General features: G+C 45.1%; 2 protein-coding genes across 11 annotated transcripts in view; one reads left to right on the top strand and one right to left on the bottom strand.

The window, feature by feature from the left end:
* Positions 1 to 22,119, bottom strand: part of ASTN2 (astrotactin 2) — a 925,730-nt gene that overhangs the window by 205,811 nt on the left and 697,800 nt on the right. The gene's annotated exons all lie outside the window — the stretch shown is intronic.
* Positions 9,297 to 15,655, top strand: TRIM32 (tripartite motif containing 32). Its single transcript, XM_060154504.1, has one exon. It carries the CDS (start codon positions 9,466 to 9,468, stop codon positions 11,425 to 11,427), a length of 1,962 nt encoding a protein of 653 aa, XP_060010487.1. The 5' UTR covers positions 9,297 to 9,465; the 3' UTR covers positions 11,428 to 15,655.

The following is a 22,119-nucleotide window of genomic DNA, read 5'->3' as shown; positions in this document are numbered from 1 at the left end:
ACTGCAGGGAAGTGGGTAATTAAAATCCAACCTGGTATATGCTTTGTGAGAAATCATCAAATTGCAAGTACTTGCTGGGCATGCAGTGAGCATACCCTTAGTTAAATGCAAACCACTATATATAATCTCAGTTAATCCTATAGCAAACCTCATCTCCATTTAGAAATAAAGAGGGACTTCCCTGGCGGTCCCTTGGTTAAGACTCCATGCTTCCACTGCAGGGGGCACAGGTTCCATCCCTGGTCGGTGAACTAAGATCTCTCATGCCCCATGGTGCAGCGCCCCCCCAAAGGGCTGAGAGGTTGAGGGACTTATCAACTTGGGACCCTGTTATTCAATTACCTGGGCATCAGTTGCTTATCTCGTAGGGTGATTATGAAGACTAAGTGAACTATACGCACGTGAAGTGTTTAGCTGCAGCCAGACAGTTTCATTATTGTTTTTGTTTGTTGTTTTATCATTGTGAAGGGTCACATTATCTTCCCGGGATGTCAAATCCAAGCGCATCCTCCTTCAAACTCCTTCCTACTCTTAAGCTATACTATACGGTCACCTGCAGGAGCCTGTAGTTGGCCCCAAACCACCCAGGGTCCTCCCCTGCCAACAGGCTAGACCATCGCTTACCTGTGAAGACTCTTACCCCTCCTGGCTCCCCCAAAATTAGACTTGGCTTTGGGTTCCTGGGTAGCTTCTACAGAGGATGGAGAGTGTGCTCTCATATCTACCTCCGCTGTTGGCCTCCCAGCTGAGTAGGAGTAAGAATCCTTCAGGAGAGCAATTTGTTCATCAGATAAGCTTATCTCTAGGCTGCTGCGGTGTGTCACAGGGAGAACTGAGGGGCTCGAAGAGCTACCTTCCCAAGCGCGTCCAGGTTCTGTGCTTGCCCCGGAGTGGATGTTGTATTATCTCCTTGGCCCATTTCTCAGATGGCAAAGCTGACGTGGAGCGAGGCCTTTCTGAGAGGTGCCAAGTCTTGGCTGAGGAACACTCCCGGAGGCCATGGGTTAGCAAAGGGGTTGACACAGATTGGGGTCAGACACGTGAGTTCTGGTTTAGCTCCCGACTTGCTGAGTGAACTTGGGCCTCAGTTTCTTTAACCGTACAACGGTTAACCGGACAGAAAGCTGAACTACGTGTTCCCAAGACACCTCGTTCTTTCCAGAGGGCTCGCCGCCACCCTGCCGCTGGGCCGCGAGCTCGGGCGCCGCTGCCTACAAGCCCCAGCATGCCTGTGGGGGGGCGGGGCGAAGTGACGGACAGGCGGGTCTGCGAATTGGCGCCCGCCAAGGGGCGCGCGTTGGCGCGTGCGCAGAGCGCGGCGGGCGGGTGGGCTGGCAGCAGTGGACGCGTCGGAGCCGCGGGCGGTCAGGTAGGGGGCGGGGTGGACGGTGGGAGACCCGGGACCGAGGCTGGAGTCGCGGGCGGTGGCTGACGAGCGGCGCGGGGGGCTGTGCCGGCGTGCAGCGGCCGGTCCACGCCAGAATGGCAGGGTCTGGGGGACCGGATCTGAGGAGTGGGATCGGGGTGGGGGTGGGGCTGCGCGGGGGCAGGCTCGGAGCGGCGGGGGTCCGAGACGGGGCTGAGGAGCTCGGAGGAAATACGGCCGGGGAGGGGAGCGAGGGACTCTGAGAAGAGTCGCGGTGCAGCATCTCGGGAGGTATGAGGTAATGTGGGGCCCTGAGGAGAGACGGGTGCAGCATCTGGGAGACGGGAGGGGATCTGAAGGCCCTGGAGGGACCAGGGGTGCAGAGTCTCGGCAATATGAAGGAATGGGGGAGCCTTGGTGAGGTTTGGGGTGCAGAATCTCAGGAGGCTTGAGGGAGTCTGGGGGCATTAGGCTTTGGGGCGAGGGGCGAGATCTGAGGTCAGAGGGAGCAGGGTCCGGGGGCTATCATCATGGCTGAGGAGGAAGCGTTTTCCCGAGTGGAATCTGGGGAAGAATGAGGGGCTGAGTTCGTGCGGGAACCAGTGGGAAGCAGTATCTGGTCGGCAGAAAGAAGAGACCTGGCTAAGGTTTGAAGCGACAGAAGACACGGGTGGGCAAGAGGAAGGAGCAGGGCTTGAGGGCGGGGCAGGATTCCTGATGGCATGCAGTGGGTGGAGGCTCTACTTGAGGGAGGGCACACACCTGAGGTGTGGGACTGGGGTGTTAAACCGTGATGCAGGGCTGAAGGTTGCAGAGGTTTGGAAACAGAGATTAAAGGATCTGTGTCAGGGATTCAGGGCACATGAGTGAGCAACTGGTGAGGCTGGCAGGGTAGAGCCCAAAAGGCTGGAATTCTGTATTGTAGAAGAGTTGGGAATGGGATTTAGGAATGGTTGAACGGTGGGGTGGAGAGGTACTGATTGGACTGTAGAATTAAGAGACTGAATAGAGTCGTGGATGGGTGTCTAGGGCTGCTAAAGGAATTTTCCTGAAGTCTCTGCATGGGAAGCAAAGGGAGTTCTGGGGACCCAAAGACCTAGAAGTAATGTATGAAACTGTATATGAGCGTGTGAAGTTGAGGAGAGTTCAGGGGTCCAGCAAGAAAGTCGTAAGTCTTTGAGCTCAGGACTCCTGAAGGAGCCTGACTGCCTGTGAGGGGCAGAACCTCCCTCAATTATTAGCCAGAGATCTCTTACCATGAGGCAGCCATGGTACGCCCACTGACTCCACTCTGAACCCCAGACCTGCTGAAAGTGGTAGGCTTCGGGGAGGGGGGGGAGAGAGTGGTCAGTGGAATCATAAAGCAGGAGACTCTTCAAGGTCATCTGTCCCAGCCCCCCTTTGCCGGTCCCTTCAAGCTGTGGTGACAGATAGTGTGTGAGACTTCCAGGGGAGGAGTGGAACATGATCTCATGTCTTTTTTTCCTCATCAGTGATATAAGTAGATTGGATTAATCCCACATGAGGTGTTTGAACTGGGAGAGAAACAAGAAAAGGGGATCTCAGATGCATTGAGCATTTAGTCCTGGGCCAAGTTCTAAAGAAATGGTTCCTAACTGGCAGTGGTTTTGTCCCCCAGGGGACATCTGGCAATGTCTGGAGCCATTTTTGGCTGTTAGAGTTGGGGTGGGGAGGACTACTGGCCTCACGTAGGTGACACCAGGGACGCTGTGAAACACCCTACAGCACACAGAACGGTCCTCACAACAAAGAAGTGTCGGGTCCATGTCAGTAGTGCCGAAGTTGAACTCTGCACCGAGTCAGATATATCCTGGATTCCGATCTCGGCTCTGTCTTGAATGAGTTACTTAACCTTCCTGTGCCTGGCTCTTCATCTGTAAAATGGGGTTAATAACAGGACCTACATCACAGATTACTGTGACGACTCAGTGAAGTAAATCAGAGTGCTTCGTGTCTGGTGCATAGTAAATGCTCAACATTTAGTGATATTTCATTTTCATATCTACTTTCTTACTCGTTTTCATAACAGCCCTACTAAGTAGGTGCTACAATATCCAGTTTTACACATAAGGAGACTAAGGCTTAGGCAGTGACTTGTCTAAGGTTCCACAGCTAGAGATGACAAAGGTAGCTTCATATTCAGATCTCTGTAATCCTGTATTATTCTCTCTTCCCTTGCTGCTTCTTTGCTGGGGCCTGCCTGGTCTTACTGTCTATCTCAGCTCATTCCCCTCTAAGGAAAGGATGACCCAGTGAGTATCGCTGAGTATCAAATTGAACTGTAAAGGGAATAAATCCATCTGATTAGGTAGGGAGTAGCCCTGGACTTTGTTCTCAATTTGCTCTTAGACCAGGACCAGTGGGTAGATAAGGAGAGGATCTTGAGGTTAGCAGACAGGATAAGGTGCAGGAGACTAGAGGGTGAGGTATGGAGGCCATTGGCTTGAAAAAACACTTCACAGCAGGGACCGAGGCTGAAGGCATCCATACTCTGGAAAGTAACTCCTGTTCTGAATGATCTCCTGTGGGCTTCTTTCCCTTGGAACAGAATGACAGCATTTGCTCTGTCAACTCCAGGACTAGCTATAGCATTGCTGAAACCAGCTCAGAAACATAGTAGGACTGCATCGGAAGGCCGGAGACCTAGCTGGAAAATCCACACACAGCCCTAAGGAAGATATGTAATGGAAATGGAGTCAGCCTGGGAATCAGAGGCTTAAAGTTCAAAACCTTTCCTCTGCTGCTAATTTACTAGGAGATCTTGGACAAGTACTTGCCCTTATCAGCTTCAATCTATTGAAAACACGAATAGCTACCATTTATTGAGTGCATATTGTGTGCATTATCTCAGTTAATCCTGCCAATGAGCCTGCTAATAATCTAGGTGCTATTCTACATTTTACAGATGAGAAAACTAATAGGTTAAATGATTTACCCAAGTCTCCATAGCAAGTTGCAAAGCAGGGATGTGAGCCCAGATCTGTCTGACTCATAAGTTACATTATACTAGTTTTAGTAGAAAGGCTTTTTCAATACTTAAGAGCCATACACTCATGTCTGGAGAGTGCTTGGTGGTCAAAAGTTTACAAGGCCCTTGAAGTGGTTCATTGTCCCTGCACACGGATGTGCTGCCTCTTTGACACTACCTCCGTTAGGTTCTTCTAGTGGAACAATCAGATTAAAAATCCATTCCTAGGTACCTTTACCAGCCTCTCAGGCAGAGTGCCTAGAGCTAATGGTAGCCTAATCAGCTAGGAAACTATAATACATCTTTTGCGTCGCTGTGGTTTTATGGCTGGGAGTTGACACACCTGGATTTGAATCTCACTTCTACTACTTAGCAGCTTTGAAACCTTGGACAGGTTGCTTTTCTTTGAGCCTAGTTTCCTTATTTATAAAGAGGAATAAAACATACTTCACGTAGTTATTATGAGAATAAAAGGTAATGTGTAAAAGGTGCCTGACATTCAGCAAATGGCAGTTTTATGAGAGGTAGCAATTATGAGAGGATGGGGAGGCTGGAAGGGGACTGAGTATTGCTTTGCCAAATTTCCTTGAACCTAAGCAGCCCCCACTGGTCTCCCCCAAATTCCCATCCCCTCTTGTACCTTTCCCAGGATCTGCTTCCTGATCCTTTAATCAAAAGCTCATGGTTAAATGTGCATATGCTGTATGCAGAGAAACGAACTGAGAGTAGGGCGGGTCGAGATCAGTTGTAAGTCCCCCGAGAAGACTGCTGATTTTCCCCTTGTCCTATATTCTTTGAGTCTCATTGGCAGCATTGCACATGTTTGTGGAAGATTCAGGGGATCCTTTCTAGGTCCTGCAGTTTTGGAGGAAGACAGAGGACAGACAAGTGTTTTTTTTTGTTTGTTTGTTTTTTTCCAGCAAACTATTATTGATTTAGAGTTTTAGCTAAAGATTTTTTTTCGCTACAAACATGCCCTTCTGGGTTGTTTTGTGTGTCCCACAGTGGTACAGCTTTGGGGTCATGCCTGCGTTTCCCAATGAGCCCCTACTTGCAGAGTTTATCTTAGCTGTTGCCAGGTACCTTAAATGCCCTGAGTAATGTAACATTAAGAATCCTCTCCCACACACAGAACTGGGTGAGTGTCAGATGAGGACCTCATTGACTTTCTTAAAATCAGCCGTGCTAGCCACTCCTGGAGAGTGAGCATTGGTGGCAGGGAGATGGTTATGCACTTGCTTCGCATTCCATTCAAATGCTGGAGGAATAAACAAAGTTTAGAAAGCTGTCATGAAAGGAAATGTGATAAGCCTTGCGAAAAACCCAGTCAAACCAGGGGACTGTATAAGAAGTAGGATGGACCTTTATGTCTTGTGAAAGGAAATGTAGGTGCTGTTTCACATGTTTTCTAGTTTTTATGTGAACTCTGTTCCTGTCTGGTTTTGCTCAAAATTATATCTCCAGTGTTTTCATGGGGCTGGACTCACAGTAGGTGCTCAGTAAAGATTTGTTGTTTAATTTCTTAAAGTCCTGCAGTTTTGCTCATAGCTTAAGACCCCCAAGGGGCTAACAGGTTTAGGGAATAGAGACATCTAGAGAACTATCCCATGGTGGGGATTCAACCACTGGATGGCAATTTGAAACCTTAGGTCATCTCTAATCCTTTGATTTTGAGAACAGATACAACAATCTCCAGGGAAGGTTCAGCATTTTAATTTTTGAAGTGTATTATCTGATATCCTGGGTGCTGTCTGCCTTTTGAAAAGTGCCTGTTCATTCCTTCTCACTGGCCGGGTGGTCGCCACCGCCACCACTGCTGCTACTCCTGCTATTACTAAAATCTATATTTTATTGCATCATTCCTTTTATGCCCCTCTTGGTATTTTCTGAACAAGAGAAGTTGTGAATTCATTTGCCAGTTTCTCACATGGATATCTAGTGTCCTCAATCAAATTCCTTCAAAGCTGACAGGTTATTAATCTTTATGTGCCTTTATATGCCATAAAAGGAAAGATTCTTCATCCTTTCAAATGCAGTTTGTAAACTAAATGCTTTGTTAATACTAGTACTAGTTGTTATAATGTTAATACTGTTCCTGATTGTTACTGAAGTTATGATAAGTAGCAGTTTTTCACTGCATACCTACCAGTTTCCAGACTAAGCCCTTTATGTGGATTATTATCACACTAACCGTTTTCTAAAGTAAGAAATTATCATCATAGTAACTATAAAGTTAGTTATCTTCTATAAAGTAAGAAAACAGGTTTAGTGAGAGTAAATAACTTGCTTCCTGTCCCACAACTTGTAAATGACCTGCTGATTTGATCCCAGTTCTGTGTGACTTCAAGGTTCACAGGTTTTTGTTTTTGTTCTGCTACCCTTGTTATTTATGTCATCGACTGGGGAAAGCCTAGTGGTGCCAGAAGCAGCTAGATCAGGCTAGGGTATGACTATAGAATTTTCCTGAGTCTTAGGGCAGCTGGAGCAAACACAGCTTAGGGGGTAGATTCTCATGTGAAGCTGAACCAGAGCTGGGCTAGTATCAGTATGGGGTGTGCAGTACTAATCATGAGATCAAAGAAATTGGTGGGGGGGGCAGTAAGCTGAGGTGGGGGGGTCAAGAGTTGACAGTACAAAGTGCACAACAGGAAATATGTTCAAAGTATCAGGAAGGCAGCCAAAATTGTAAATAACATGTTGGGGGTTCATTCTGATTGGTTTTAGATTTTATAAATGGCAGAAAATGGGCAGCTAACTTAAAGACTTGGGATGATAAGACAATTCCTTTCACACATATGTCTTTTCAAGGGAAACTGAGTTCAAATTGACCTTCCACCTGAATGCTTCTCGGTGCTAACAATAATGACCAGCTGTATCCTTCTGGAAGAGAGGGGCTGTATCTGCCGGTCACATAGCCTCAGACCTAGAAAAGGCCTGAACCATGTCTCCCATTTCTACAACCTGGGAGCACCACTTTCAGCGGGAGCCTAGACTGATACGCAGCTGATCTCCACACCTGACGCTTTAGTGATGGGACCTCATGTTTCCTGGCAAAGCAGGGCAGCTTTAGGAAACGGATCCTTGACATTCTCTCTTGCCTCAGAGAGCCTAGTGAAGCCGCATACAGCTGAGATATTTTGGGGAATGGACGCGGGCATAGTAAATTCATTTTTTAAAGTGGATGGCTTAAACAGGGAGGCAGGAAGCTTTTAAATTGAAGGAGGTGGTATGACATTCCAGAAAACTGGAGAAAGAATTTGCTGGTATTTTTACAAGTTGGCACACTTGTTTAATTAGCTGATCTGCAGTGCCAGTTCTGAGAAGAACAGATGTCCCTGGGCACTGTAAAGTAACATGCTCTGGATCCAGATACCAAATGTTGCCCTCAGTCTGTTGTCCCGGATGATGGAAGAGAGAACTGAAGCTATTGGTTTGGAATTGAGGAGGTTTGCCTGGGTCCTGAGCTGAGGTTTCTATCAGTGTTTCTATACGACTGCAGCCAGACCCATGACATTTAAGCATTCAGCGTTCACAGCTTAGTCACAGGGATAGTCCCAAGAGACCTTTTAGGGTCATGGTATGGGGTAATGTGTTATTTTGTTGAGGCATGGATTTGAATCGTTAAGAGGTTGCCAGGCTGGTGTGTGGGAGTGGGTCACTCAGCTAATAAAGCAATCTAACCCACTCTAGAGCAGCTAAATCTCATGATTCTTTCTTAATTGTGGAGACAATTCTATGCCGTTAGGCAGCATTTCTCAGAGTATGGTAAGTGTTGTATGACGGGAAAAAAAAAAGCTTGAAGTAATGTTGGGTTAAATTAAGGTAAAGATATCTGTACTGCATGGTTCTACCATGTTTGCACCATGTGACCTTGGGCCAGTTTTTCTGAGCCTTAGCTTCCTCATCTGTAAAATAGGGTAATGAAAATAGTACTTACATCATAGGGTCATTATGAGTATTAAATGAGATTAAGTATATGGAGCATCTGGCATGGTATCTAGCACATAGTAAGCACTAGATGTATACTCTTTCCTTTCCAGTAGAAGGAAAGCGGGATTTCAGGGAGGTTGGATTGACTTTAGACAGATTGTGCATGTCTGCTCCTGAATATCTGTCAGACTGTGATACAAAGCTAAATATGGGGAAATTTGTAACACATATCTCCGCGCTGACTCCCCTTCTTCTCTATGGGTGGAGAAAGAATTAATGACATTTGCAAAGCTTTTCCCAGCTTGCTGCATTGCCCTGAAAACCAAGCTAACTGGTCTTCCTCCTCCTTCTTCTCAATGGTTGACCATCTGCAGATCACAAGACTGCACAGGTGCAGCTGTAGGATTTGCATTTAAGAAGGGCTGAATTTATCCTTGTGCCTCACCTTGCTAGATCTATTCATTCTTATTTTGGGTATAAATTGACATTGACATAAGGCTGCAGAGAGAGCACTGAGATCTCTGTGGTTCTACTTCATGAGCATATGTGGATCGAGGAGGGTGGGAGAATTCATGGCATGTACTGCTTGTAGGAGGGGGTATTTCAAGCCAAAACTAAGTCCCTGATAAGGGACTACCATTTCTCTAATCATCCAGGCTTGAGTCTTTGGCTGTCTTAGCTCTACCACTTCCCCACCCCAATCCACTCAGCTAACAAATCTTAGTGATCGTACTTATGGAATATTGCTTAAATGCATCTTCTTTCCATTTCCACCACCTGCTCCCTAGTTCAGCCTCCCTGTAACTTTCGCCAGGCAGTTTTGCAGTGTCTTCCAAACTAGTTTCTCTGCCTTTTCCCCCACTGCATTCAAGCTTTGGTCATATTAGTTCCCGGCTCCAAAACATGCATTGTTTCTCTGTGTTCATCAGAATGAAGTTCCGAGGTCTCATTTTGGCTCTGAAGACTTCTTATAATCATTCCCCAGTTTACCTTTCCAACCAGTCAGTGACTGAACTGAGTGATGGTAGCCATTCTCTAAATGTTTCTTGAGTGATTTAACTCGTAGAGGCAGTGGAATAATGGCTTCCTTTTCTCTTTAGCAGGATTCAACCCTCTGGAGCATGAACACCAAGCTGTTCGGTCCTGGGCTGTGCTAGCAGGCCCCTTCAAGGCAACAGCAATGGCTGCGGCAGCAGCTTCTCACCTGAACCTGGATGCCCTGCGGGAAGTCCTGGAATGCCCCATCTGCATGGAGTCCTTCACAGAGGAGCAGCTGCGGCCCAAGCTCCTGCACTGTGGCCATACCATCTGCCGCCAGTGCCTGGAGAAGCTACTGGCCAGTAGCATCAATGGTGTCCGCTGTCCCTTTTGCAGCAAGATTACCCGCATAACCAGCCTGACCCAGCTGACGGACAACCTGACGGTGCTGAAGATCATTGACACGGCTGGGCTCAGTGAGGCCGTGGGGCTGCTCATGTGCCGGTCGTGCGGGCGGCGGCTGCCCCGGCAGTTCTGCCGAAGCTGCAGCGTGGTGCTGTGTGAGCCCTGCCGGGAGGCGGACCACCAGCCTCCTGGCCACTGTACACTCCCTGTCAAAGAAGCAGCTGAGGAGCGGCGTCGGGACTTTGGAGAGAAGTTGGCCCGTCTGCGGGAGCTTATGGGGGAGCTGCAGCGCCGGAAGGTAGCCTTGGAAGGAGTCTCCAAGGACCTTCAGGCGAGGTATAAAGCAGTCCTCCAGGAGTACGGGCACGAAGAGCGCAGGGTCCAGGAGGAGCTGGCTCGCTCCCGGAAGTTCTTCACGGGCTCGTTGGCCGAGGTTGAGAAGTCTAACAGCCAGGTGGTAGAGGAGCAGAGTTACCTGCTCAACGTCGCCGAGGTGCAGGCCGTGTCTCGCTGTGACTACTTCTTGGCCAAGATCAAACAGGCAGACGTAGCACTACTGGAAGAGACAGCCGACGAGGAGGAGCCGGCGCTCACTGCCAGCCTGCCCCGGGAGCTCACCCTGCAGGACGTGGAGCTCCTCAAGGTCGGCCACGTCGGCCCCCTCCAAATCGGGCAGGCGGCTAGGAAGCCCCGGACAGTCAACATGGAAGACTCCTGGGCCATGGAGGCTGCAGCCTCTGCTGCCTCTTCCTCCGTTACATTTAGAGAGATGGACATGAGCCCTGAGGAAGTGGCTGCTAGCCCTAGGGCCTCGCCTGCTAAGCAGCGGGGCTCTGACACAGCCGCCAGCATCCAGCAGTGCCTCTTTCTCAAGAAGATGGGGGCCAAAGGCAGCACTCCGGGCATGTTCAACCTCCCAGTCAGTCTCTACGTGACCAGTCAAGGCGAAGTGCTGGTTGCTGACCGTGGCAACTACCGTATACAAGTCTTTACCCGCAAAGGCTTTTTGAAGGAGATCCGCCGCAGCCCCAGTGGCATTGATAGCTTTGTTCTGAGCTTCCTTGGGGCTGACTTGCCCAATCTCACTCCTCTCTCAGTTGCCATGAACTGCCATGGGCTGATTGGTGTGACTGACAGCTATGACAACTCCCTCAAGGTATACACCTTGGATGGCCACTGCGTGGCCTGTCACAGGAGCCAGCTGAGCAAACCCTGGGGCATCACAGCCCTTCCATCTGGCCAATTTGTGGTAACTGATGTGGAAGGTGGAAAGCTCTGGTGCTTCACTGTTGACCGAGGAGCAGGGGTGGTCAAATACAGCTGCCTCTGCAGTGCTGTGCGGCCCAAGTTTGTCACCTGTGACGCTGAAGGCACTGTCTACTTCACCCAGGGCTTGGGCCTCAATCTGGAGAATCGGCAGAATGAGCACCACCTGGAGGGTGGCTTCTCCATTGGCTCTGTGGGCCCCGACGGGCAGCTGGGTCGCCAGATTAGCCACTTCTTCTCGGAGAACGAGGATTTCCGCTGCATTGCTGGCATGTGTGTGGATGCCCGTGGTGATCTCATCGTGGCTGACAGTAGTCGCAAAGAAATTCTCCACTTTCCTAAGGGTGGGGGCTATAGCGTCCTTATTCGAGAGGGGCTCACCTGTCCAGTGGGCATCGCCCTCACACCTAAGGGGCAGCTGCTGGTCTTGGACTGTTGGGATCATTGCATCAAGGTTTACAGCTACCATCTGAGAAGATATTCTACCCCTTAGGGGCTGGGAAATAGCAGTTTCTTCTGCTCCCCAAGCAGCTTCCCTTCCCTGTTCCTTGGTTGTTGGTGGTACTATAGTGTAGACTTGGCCTGTGTCCTGATTTCAGCTGGCTAGCCTAGAAGTTTAGAAGCTCTGTCTTCTAGTGTTTTTCATTTGCATTATCTCCTCACCTAGGTTTAGAGCTTTAACAGATGCATTACCCCAAACAGGACACATGATATGAGATTAGCTGATGTTTCATTAGAACTTAGGCACTTCTAAGGCTTCAGCAGAGAGCCTCTTTCCCCTGTATTTGAAATTTTCCCGTGTATTGAACCCTTGTTGATTTTCCTCTCTTTTGGCTTTGATAACTCTGGTCCATTATTTCCTTCCTATTATAACATGCTCCATCTGTGACACTTCCTCTTCAACTCTGCTGCATTTAGTTTGCATGCACTTAGTGGGATCTCCTCTACCTTTCAGTGACACTTCAGACATCATATTCCTGTGGCATGATGTCTCAGGTCTGACCACCTTTACCAGTGTGAAAGACCATTCATTTAGTGCCACCGTGGGAGCTATATAGTCCCTTTGGGAAGCAGTACCTCTTGGCTCTGGGGGTTTTGTGCCATCTTGGATTGGTCTGTAATTGCAGGTGTGACAGAGAATGGATTGACCCTCGTTGGTGTCGGAGGCTTTAGCCTGGAAATCGCTTGCCTCTTAAAGGAGCATGTGGATTGGAATTATGCCAAAGCATAGGAAGTTGCAAATAAACAAAAATAAATGCTAATATAGTCAGCAAAACATTCTTGAATAGTCTCTAGAGCGCATCATTTTTCCTATTACCTCTCTCCACTGACCTGTGCTAGGAGCTGTCTGTGGAACTGTACAACACGGGCCAGGGCCAACAAAGTGGGGAGGTGGACACATCTCATTTTCATTGCTAAAGCAAAACTGTTTGGTCCTTATTCTGTGTTTTCCTCAAGTCAGTGCATAATGTTTGGTTTGGGGATTTATTTCCATCTCTCTATCAAGCATTAACTAATTGATAATTGTCTTTTCATCTCTGGTATTCATGTCTTTTAATTAAATATGGAATTTGGGAGGTGAGGGGAGGGATAAGTTGTACCTTGCTGCTTTGCTTCCATGTCTGACGCTGCATTCTTTGAGAGTAGTACGAATCTACCTACGTCAAAATTCAGCAAAAAAGCACTATTATGTAAAGATAATCCAAAACTTACTTCCACATACACGTGTACAGAATCAGCCCCCAAGGTCTATAGCCACCAACACCCTGTTCTAAACTCAGCCTCCACCATCTGCTTTATCCTTATAATTACAGTTCAACAAAGGAAGAAACTTGTGCTTTTAGGAAGCCCAGAAGTGGGTGAGGGACTTTGTGACAAGGTTCCTCAGGCTCTGGTGTTTACCAAGCAATATATCTTGTGCTCTGGGTGCAGGGCTGATGGCAAGCCAAAAAACTGTTACCTTGCTTTCACAGACGCAAAATCTGCTAAGCCGAGCTACTCAAATCGTTTTTTTTTGGTGGTGGTGTTGCTTTTTTGGCCTCTCTTGTGATAGCTGCCAAAGGATAGGAAAGGAGCTAATTAAAATGATGTTGAACTGGTCTGTCTCGTGCTTTTCATCTGGAGAAAGCCCCATGTTCTGATTATGAAATTGCATCCGATTTCTAAAGATTGCATAATTGAGAGGAAATTGATCCAATTAAAAGTGCATCACAAATGACTCCACTAGTTGTTACAGCCACTTCATCTGTGGTAGCACCTGGAAGCAGGAGATCTATCTTTGCTGTCAGTGGGGGACTTGCTGAGGCAATAATGGTGACCGAGGCCTTTGGCACAAGGTTTGCAGCAGAGATATGGATATAACATTGTGGGCTGGCTTGACATAAACAATGCCAGGAAACCTCCAGCTGCCTATGCCTTTGCAAGGAAGTGCTGTCACTGTTGGCATTCAGCATTTAGGTCTAACCCATCTCTGAACCACACTCATGCCTTGGCCTTCAAATGCAGCAGGTATCTGCTGGCTCAGAATGGAAATAAATGTGGTCTGAATGTTTTTGTTCCTTTGATGTGAATATTTTAGGCTGTGCTGAGTACAGTCAATTTTTCAGTTATCTACCAAGTTGACTAAATTGCAGAGTATAGCCTCAAGAAACTGATTTGCTCAATTATAGCAGTTTTTTGTTTTTTTGTTGTTGTTTTCTCTTTTTAAGCAGTAATACCTTTATTCAGATAAAGTCTTAAATGCAAGTCAATTATGTAATAAATCAAAGTGCAGCTGCACTGGTTGAAGCAGGCTCGTGGGCCTGGAGAACAGGCTTATCCCCTCACCTAACCTGTGTACAATTGCAAAACTCGTGAATCTATGGAACACTTTCTGAAAACCACTAAACTACAACATCGCTTATCTTCCAGTTCCATCTTATTAGCCATATGGCCATGGGCAAGTCACTTAACCCCTTCCTCTTCTGGAAAATGATGAAAGTGATCCCTGTCTCCATGACGGGTGTAAGATGTGAGATAATAGATGTTAAAATACCCACTACAGTTCTTGGCATACTCAATCAGTGAGAGCTATTATCTTCTATTGAGTTGTTCAAAAGAGTGGGGTTAGGTTGTCCAACCACTCTGAATAATACCTTCCATCTTTCCTTTTGTTACAGGTTCCTATTTGCCAATCAAAACCTTTCTCAGGCATTTCCTCCCACTAGCCATAAGTCTTCAAATAAATCTGGTCACCTGTTCCTTTTTACTATCACTCTACCTATTTCATGTTTCTATTATTATATAATTTACTGTGTTGCAATTATTTGCCCATATATTTGAGCTTTATTGAGGGTTAGCTTTAATCTCTAGCTAAGAGCACATAGCATGGTGCCTAATATACAGTATGTCCTCAGTTATTTAATTGGCTGTTATTTATATGACTTGGTGATGGTAGGCCCTCCAGTAACACCCTCACATTGGCTAAAAGATAAAGGCAGACAAATGACTTATAGGTTCACTAACTCCCTGCTTTCCTTTATCATTTCTGAGTAATTATATAGAATTTAAGGTTTTGGAGCAATGATTCATTCAATATTGAGTACCTACTGTGAGCCCAGTACTACGCCAGGTGTTCAGAAAAATTTAAAAAATGATAAGTAATATTAATGTGTCTACTTTCTCGTAAGTTATTTTACAGTCTTTCTAAAGTATTTGGAATTGTATTCCATTGCCCTGGGCTTTCTCAAAAGCCAGGAATAGGCACTGTGTGGATGACTGTGAGGGTCCATCCCAATGTGCACTCCAGCCTGAGATAAGTCCACAGACGGCCACTCCATTATTCCAATCAGCAGGATAAACTTGGCTTGAGTCTGTGTTCCTGTGGGTAAGACAAGTAATGCTAAAAGTAGTTGTACTTTTACTCTAGTACTAATTAATGGCTTCTTAAAAGTGAAGTGCTACCAGCTCTATAGGAGGGAAATGGAAGGCAAAGTCTAGTATGAAACTCACGGCTCTACCTTATACCTGATTAGGCTGCTGATTTGCACTCAGGACGTGCAGCTCCTCAAAGGATCACAAAACAAATTACAGGTAAGAAACAGCAGATGCCTGGATGAATTTTACAAACAGGCAGTGGTAAGGTAGGAGGGTGTTCAGCAAAATACTTACACTCCAAAACTTTGGCTGTATCTTGTCGATATCACTAATATTCATGGTACTCTGACTAAGTCTGAAGATAGGCAGCTCTGGGACTGGCAATGCATTCTAGTGGGAAAGCCACTGGGCTTGGTCTGGATCTGAATCACAGCTCTAACTCTACTAGCTATGTGGCCTCAGATGATCACCTTACCTCTGCGTCGGTTTCCCTGTCTATAAAATAAGAAAGTTGGGTTAGATCATCACTAAAATCCTTTCTAGCGCTATGATTTTAATTATTTTACCTAATAGAATTGTGGTTGAGTTTTCCCCCAATGTTTTTGCATATTTTTGCTGTAATTTTATCGTGTTTACATTAGAGTAGTAGAAAGAACCTGTACTTCCTAATCAGCCCCACCTTGGTCCAACTGCTTACTCTACCCCAACTATTGTGACCTTGGGCCACTTGCGAACTACTGCCACTCTGTTGAGCTACTGTTTCCTCATCTTGTAAAAGGAAATGACAGTTTATGTTTTAAAGGGCTGTTGTGAGAATTAAAATATACTAATGGGATAGTGTATATAAAAGGACCTAATTCAGAAAATGTGACGTGCCCAGAAAGTGTGATTTCCACTGTAGGGGGCAAAGACCTCCTTTCCCTCTTGGTGAACTGATGCAAATTTTTCATGTTAACACTCGGGGAGGTTTCAGACCTGCATTGGTGATTCAACCACACTGCTCAGCTTCTTAATTAAAAAGCCTATCGGAAGAAGAGTGGGATTGCCGGAGGGGCAGAGGCAAAACTTTCACAGCAATGTATCCCACTAGAAAAGCTGCACATAAAACCTAAAGGCTAATTATTTGATTAAAGTAATTAGGATGGCATCTTGACTTTTGGCAGAAACATGCATGTTTAGCTATTCCTATAGATGGCCAGCATAAAGGGATTTTTCCCTCCGGTCAACATTCATTAACCCAAATAATTACAAAATTTAAAATAAGCCATAAATCTCATTGTCAGGTGGAGGTAATATAACATATTGTAGTTAAAACTGGGCTTTGTAAGCATGGGGCGGCGGGGGGGCGGGGATGGGTTGGTGGCGAGTTCAGTCTTGGTTCCTCCACTTAGTAGTTCTATGACCACTGAGTCATTTAGCCTCTCAGCCTCAGTCTCCTCAAATAATAAAAAGATACTGTTTACTGCATTGTTCTGAAGAAACGATGGATGTAAAACACTTAGCAGACTTTCAGACATTTCATAAACTTTCAGTAGTCCTCAGTATCAATACAGTAAATTAAATGTATGATAAGATTACCCATATTTTTTGTGATAGAAGGATTATATGAAACTGGTGAGGAAAACATTTATTTCCCTCAAAGGGAAATTATTTAGTAACTCACTGAAATCCTGAGTGTAAACACAAGGAGTCTGTGTGACTGCAAGTCAAATGCATATCTTCCCTATTAAAATAAAACCAGGATTTTCTTTTGGTGATTTACTCAGTTTACCTAGCTATAACTAAAATGCCACTGTATATTTTCACAGAATATTAAGATTTAGATTTCATTCTTTCATTTATTCATTCACTTACTCATCAGACATATATGACATCTACTGTTTTTTATTAATAGCCGTAATTATATGAGTAATGAATGCAAAGATGACTCGATCATGAACCCTGCAGTCAGGTAGCTTGTAGTCTGGCTGGAGAGCTAAGGAATGTAAAAGATAATACAAATATACAAAAGAATAAGATAAACGGTGCGAGATGGAAATAGAGTGCCAAGTGTTTAAGAAAAGACTGCTTCTAGTTGAGAGGATCTGGTTCCTGAAGGGCCTGGCAAGTAGAGGGAGTGTCATGAACACAGGTACAACATACCAAGGAAGAGTGAGAAGCTGGTACCAGCAGGAAGTTCAAACCACAAGAGTGAGTGGGCATTAAAGCAATTCAAAGGTCAAAAGTGGTCCACTTCTCCATGACCCTTCAAATAACAATGCAAGTGGTTCTCTTTTTCCTGTCCTAAGCCGTATCATTTACTCCTATCAGTGATCATGGCTCAAGGAGGCTTCATTCTTATGGAACTGGTAGGGTATGAATGAGAATCTCCTTGGAGACCTGAGGGAGACCAAGGTGGAGGAAGATGGTGTAGTTTGAAAGTACACCTCCCCGCCCCCGCCCCCCCCCCCAATATTCTAACATACCTCCTTACTGGGAATGCCTGATGACACTGTCTCAGAAAAAAAATAATAAAATAAAATTCTGAAATAATATCCAGTTGCTCCCCCTCAAAAGCCTGAGCCAAATGAGTTCTGCAATCACAGCGACATAACTTTGTACTAGAGTCTTACTGCCTTTTTGATGTTTGATGTTGACAGCTTTCAAAACCCACCATTCTCTCTTTATCTTCTGCCCTATATCTGGACATGCTGCTAAGAAAGTTCAAGTACTTCCACCTTTAGTGCCAGTGGGAAGTCCCAACCACACAAGTCCTAGCCCCTGCATGGGAATCCTCACCCCAGCCCCAGCTTCAAGCCACCATAAAAACCAATGTGGCCTCCTTTTCCTGCTCTCAAGCTCTTTCTGGACCTGCTTGGTAGCCCACATTGCTCTCGCCAGAAACCCTCATCATGTGAGTTAGAAATCTTTTCATACCCACTTGGTGGATACACAGCATCATCAATCACAACGTCTGAACCAAGTTTTGGGTGGGTCCCCCTCTTCTCTGTGGGATAACCACACAACTGGCACAATAAGCAGTGTTAGGCAACGACCACCATCCCAGGGGCTCTCTATTCTCTTGCTTTGGTTTGCTAACTGGCTAGCTTTTTTGAGGCACTGCCCGCTGGCAACCTTGTGCTTTAAGATGTGCAGCCTGTGCTGCATTTGCTGAGCCCTACCATGCCTCTCTTATAAGTTTAACTGAACTGAGTTGGAAGATACGATAATTGGCGTTAAGGGGCAAGAGCAAAGTGGCCCTGGGTCATGTGTCTTGGTCCAGATCTATCTGTGTCTCAGATGGAATCATGTGTCTAGATTCCAGCACAAGCTGTGACTTCAGGGGAATGACTCTTGCCCTATGACTACTGGTTGGTTGTCTCAACCAGGCATTGCCCCCATTCTATAAAGTGCTCAGGGAAATACTGCTACCTTATGCAATCTATGGGTCTATTGGTGGTGTTTCATGTGCAGGAAGAGCAGTCACCATGTGGACCGTTGTGGTCTACACTCTAAAAGCAGATGGCTCATTAGGACTCTACAAAATGTCTTTGCTGCTGCTATGTCACTGTTGGCCAAAACAAAAGATCCTGACCTTCAGGGTTATAGAGAAGAGCATCCATGGTTCCCTTGTCGCATAGCTGAGGGGTTAATTCAAATTCAGTTTAAGCCCAGGATCCTTAAACCCTGTGAAGGTTATTGCCATGAGGGAGACCCTAATCCTGATGACACAGATGTGCAACTCTGGAGGAAGAAACTTATGAGTAGGGTAGCGAGGACTCCCCCCGGCCCCTCACCACAAAACTATATACAGTAACCACCAAAAGAAAAACAAACAAACAAACAGTGAATACAGGAGGAGGAAACAATCAAAAAACTCAAATAGAGGTCACAATTTGACCCAATTAGAATTCCAACATTTACTGAAAGAATTTATACAAAAAACAAAAAAGTTCGAAGATTGCTAATTGGTTTTTGTGCCTCGACAACCTAAACTCTGAACTAGCTTTTAACATCTGCTGAAATGCACTAATTACCAAATTCCCATGGCTTTAATCAATACTGGGGCTCAAATTAGATTTACATGTGGGAATTCCCCTAAATTTAAACAAGGTATGCCCTATAATCTTAAGGGAGTTACTAAGGACATTTCAGGATATGTAAGGAAGACAAATAGGTATACCTCACCTTAATCATCAGAACGAATGCCTTGCCTAAATTCCCCATAGCCATAACACTCATTACCTTGAAATATTCCATACTGAGTATGGCTGCTCTGACCCAATGAGTAATAAATTAAAATTGAATTAAGTTTTGGTACTTAGAATTGGCTTACCAAAATGGGACCACATGGACCCTGCCCTCCCCCATTAGTTAAAATAGTTAATATGGCCCATTTTAAACAGAACCTTTGAGGTTTAAAATCCATATACAAGACCTATTTAGAAAAAGAGTGATTATCCCCACTGCTTCATTATTTAACAACCTAGTCTACCCTGTTCTTAAACCTGAATGAAACCTCACAATGGATTACTGCAACCTTAATGCTGAGGCCCCGCCCATTAATGCTTCCATACCAATTATTGAAATAATAAATTCCATCCAATCAATAACTGGTTAATACTTTGCACTCATAGACTTGGCTAATATGTCATGTTCAGTGCCTATTTCAACAGCCTCTCACACATAGTTTGCCTTCAACTTCAAAGGGACACAATCCCCCTTTACCTGGCTACCCATGAGGTACCTCAACAGCCATGCCTTCACACACAATCTTTACAGACAAGATCTTAATGCAACCAACTTTTTCCAGGAGCACGGTAACGCCATCACACTGATCACACCCTCTTCCAAAGACGTTAATTTGACACGCTCTTTGAGGACGTACAAACATTCACAAAATAACTCACAAAAAGGGACGGGCCATTGCCCTATGTTAAAAAAAAATTTATATGTTAAAAAAATTCTGACTCCATATTTGAAGCTTTCAAGCCCCGCTACTCCCCCTTCCCCACTGGCCCCCTCACCCGGGCAAGCCTAAGTGCTCCCACCTCTGGTGCCAGAGGGAAGTTCAAACCATGCAAGCCTCACTCCACCCCACTTGCCATTATATAAAAGCCAAGCCAGTCTCTTTTCCTTGCTCTCTCAAGCCATTTTTGGACCTGCTTGAGAGCCATCTTCGCTCTCCCCAGAAAGCTCCATTACATGGGTGACAAATCTTTTAAAATCCTCTTGTGTGTGTGTAGCATCATCCGTTTCATCATCTGAACCAAATAATGGCTGGGAGTCCATCCCCCTACTTCAGAGTGACAACAAATGTTTAGAGTTGAATATTAAAAACAACGTCATAATATGATAAACAAAAAAACTGTATAATTTTAATTTCTGAGCAACCACATGAATAAAACCATGTGCTTTTGTGAAATGACGTTTAATATTTACACTTAAAAATAATAACTCTCTAAATCTCTCTGCCCCAGGAATCTGAAACTTGTTTGACAAATTTAATGACTCTGTAAAAATGTTAAAAATAAAGTTAAATTAAAAATATTACACTCAAAGAGTAGAGAGGGAGCAGGCATGTGTGTTACCTCACCTGATCCATGACTCTGGGGCTGGATCTAGGAGAATAAAACTTTCATTGATTAATACCCTGGAAGAAATGTACAATGCACATACAAATGGCACATATACCCTGGATCCTCCAAAAAGGTTAATTAATTGTTAGCTAAATGAAAGGTGCAAATGATAAAGGAAAACAATCTAAAAGTATGTATTCTTCTCTTCTGCTCTGGTGACCATTGCCACATATGCCTGTTTTTCTCCTCAATGAAATGGGGATATTAACTCCAGCCTACTTAATATGTACCAGGACTATTCTTAATGTCCTGTAGACTTTTTAAAATTTTTATTGGAGAATAGTCGCTTTATAATGTTGTGTTAGTTTCTACTGTACAGCAAAGTGAATCAGCTCTACATATACATACATCCCCTCTTTTTTGGATTTCCTTCCCATTTAGGTCACCACAGAGCACTGAGTAGAGTTCCCTGTGCTATACAGTAGGTTCTCAGCAATCCCACTACTGGGCATATACCCAGGGAAAACCATAATTCAGAAAGATGCAGGCACCCCAATGTTCATTGCAGCACTACTGACAATAGCCAGGACACGGAAACAACTTAAGTGTCCATCAACAGAGGAATGGATAAAGTAGATGTTGTACATATATACAATGGAATATTACTCAGCCATAGAAAGGAATGAAGTTGGGTCATTTGTAGAGATGTGGATGGACCTAGACACTGTCAAATAGGGTGAAATATGTCCCACACATCTTACACAAGTAAAAGGTGGCCTAAAATGGGCAGCCTGGACAGCCTCTCTCTGAATGACATAAAGCCTCTCTAAATAAAACATCAGAAACAATACTGGGTGTGGTAGGGGGAAAAGCAGCTCCCTAAGGAAACAAGTTACAAAAGGGGAACTTTATTTTTATGCTGGGAGATGTTTTCTTCCTATGAATTCAATGACCTATGAAACTAGGTCTCAAACCTGCATTTTTCAGCTCTTCCTTTTGACTGGTATATATGCAGTTGCCCACTTTATACTGCCAGTTGGCACGCCAACTGTGGGCTGGTGTGTTCAATGAAGATATCCCTTAGAAAACTTACACTCAGCGTATTTAAGACAACTCAGCTCTCCAATACCTGCTGTTCTGCTACTGTTCCATTTAAGGAACACAACCATCGACTCGGGCATGTAGGCCTGAAACTTTGGCACCATTTCTCATCACTTCCCTCACCTCTCACCTCCCACCTCCCACTATACAATCATAAAGTTCTCATCCTACTAGCAGCTTAATATGTTTCACATCCCTTTATTCTTTTCTTCATTCTCATAACTATGAAAATTTAAGCTCCCACTAACCTTAAATTTAAGCTCTTGAAACACTGTTACAACTTCCTAACTGATCTTAAATCTAATCTAGCATCCTACCTACTACACTTCCTCCCATCCCAAATCAAGCCCAATCCCACACCAGCCAGAGTCAGATTTAAAACGTAAGCGCTAATAATGTTACATAAAACATTTAAATGACTTTAAAATGCTCCTGGTAAAAGGAAAATTCCTTAACATGGTCTACATATCCAGTGGGATTTTATTCCCACCTATTTATCTTTCTAGATTTATCTCACCACTGCTTCCATCCCTCTCTAGGCCGTTTTGGTCCTTGCTTTTATGCTACCTAAAACACTTTCCCTCTCCCTACCCACCAGTGTCTCCTAAATCTTACCTCTTCCGGGTCTTCTGAGGTGTCCACTACACGGTTTGAGTCAGGTGTCCACGCCA

This window comes from Lagenorhynchus albirostris, chromosome 7, assembly GCF_949774975.1.
Source record: "Lagenorhynchus albirostris chromosome 7, mLagAlb1.1, whole genome shotgun sequence".
Lineage (NCBI taxonomy): Eukaryota > Metazoa > Chordata > Mammalia > Artiodactyla > Delphinidae > Lagenorhynchus > Lagenorhynchus albirostris.
Note: the sequence above shows the minus strand (reverse complement) of the source record. Positions and strands in the feature narration are given on the sequence as shown.

Excerpts from the sequence above, each read along its gene's own strand:
- TRIM32 (XM_060154504.1), top strand. The coding sequence starts at position 9,466 with ATGGCTGCGGCAGCAGCTTCTCACCTGAACCTGGATGCCCTGCGGGAA.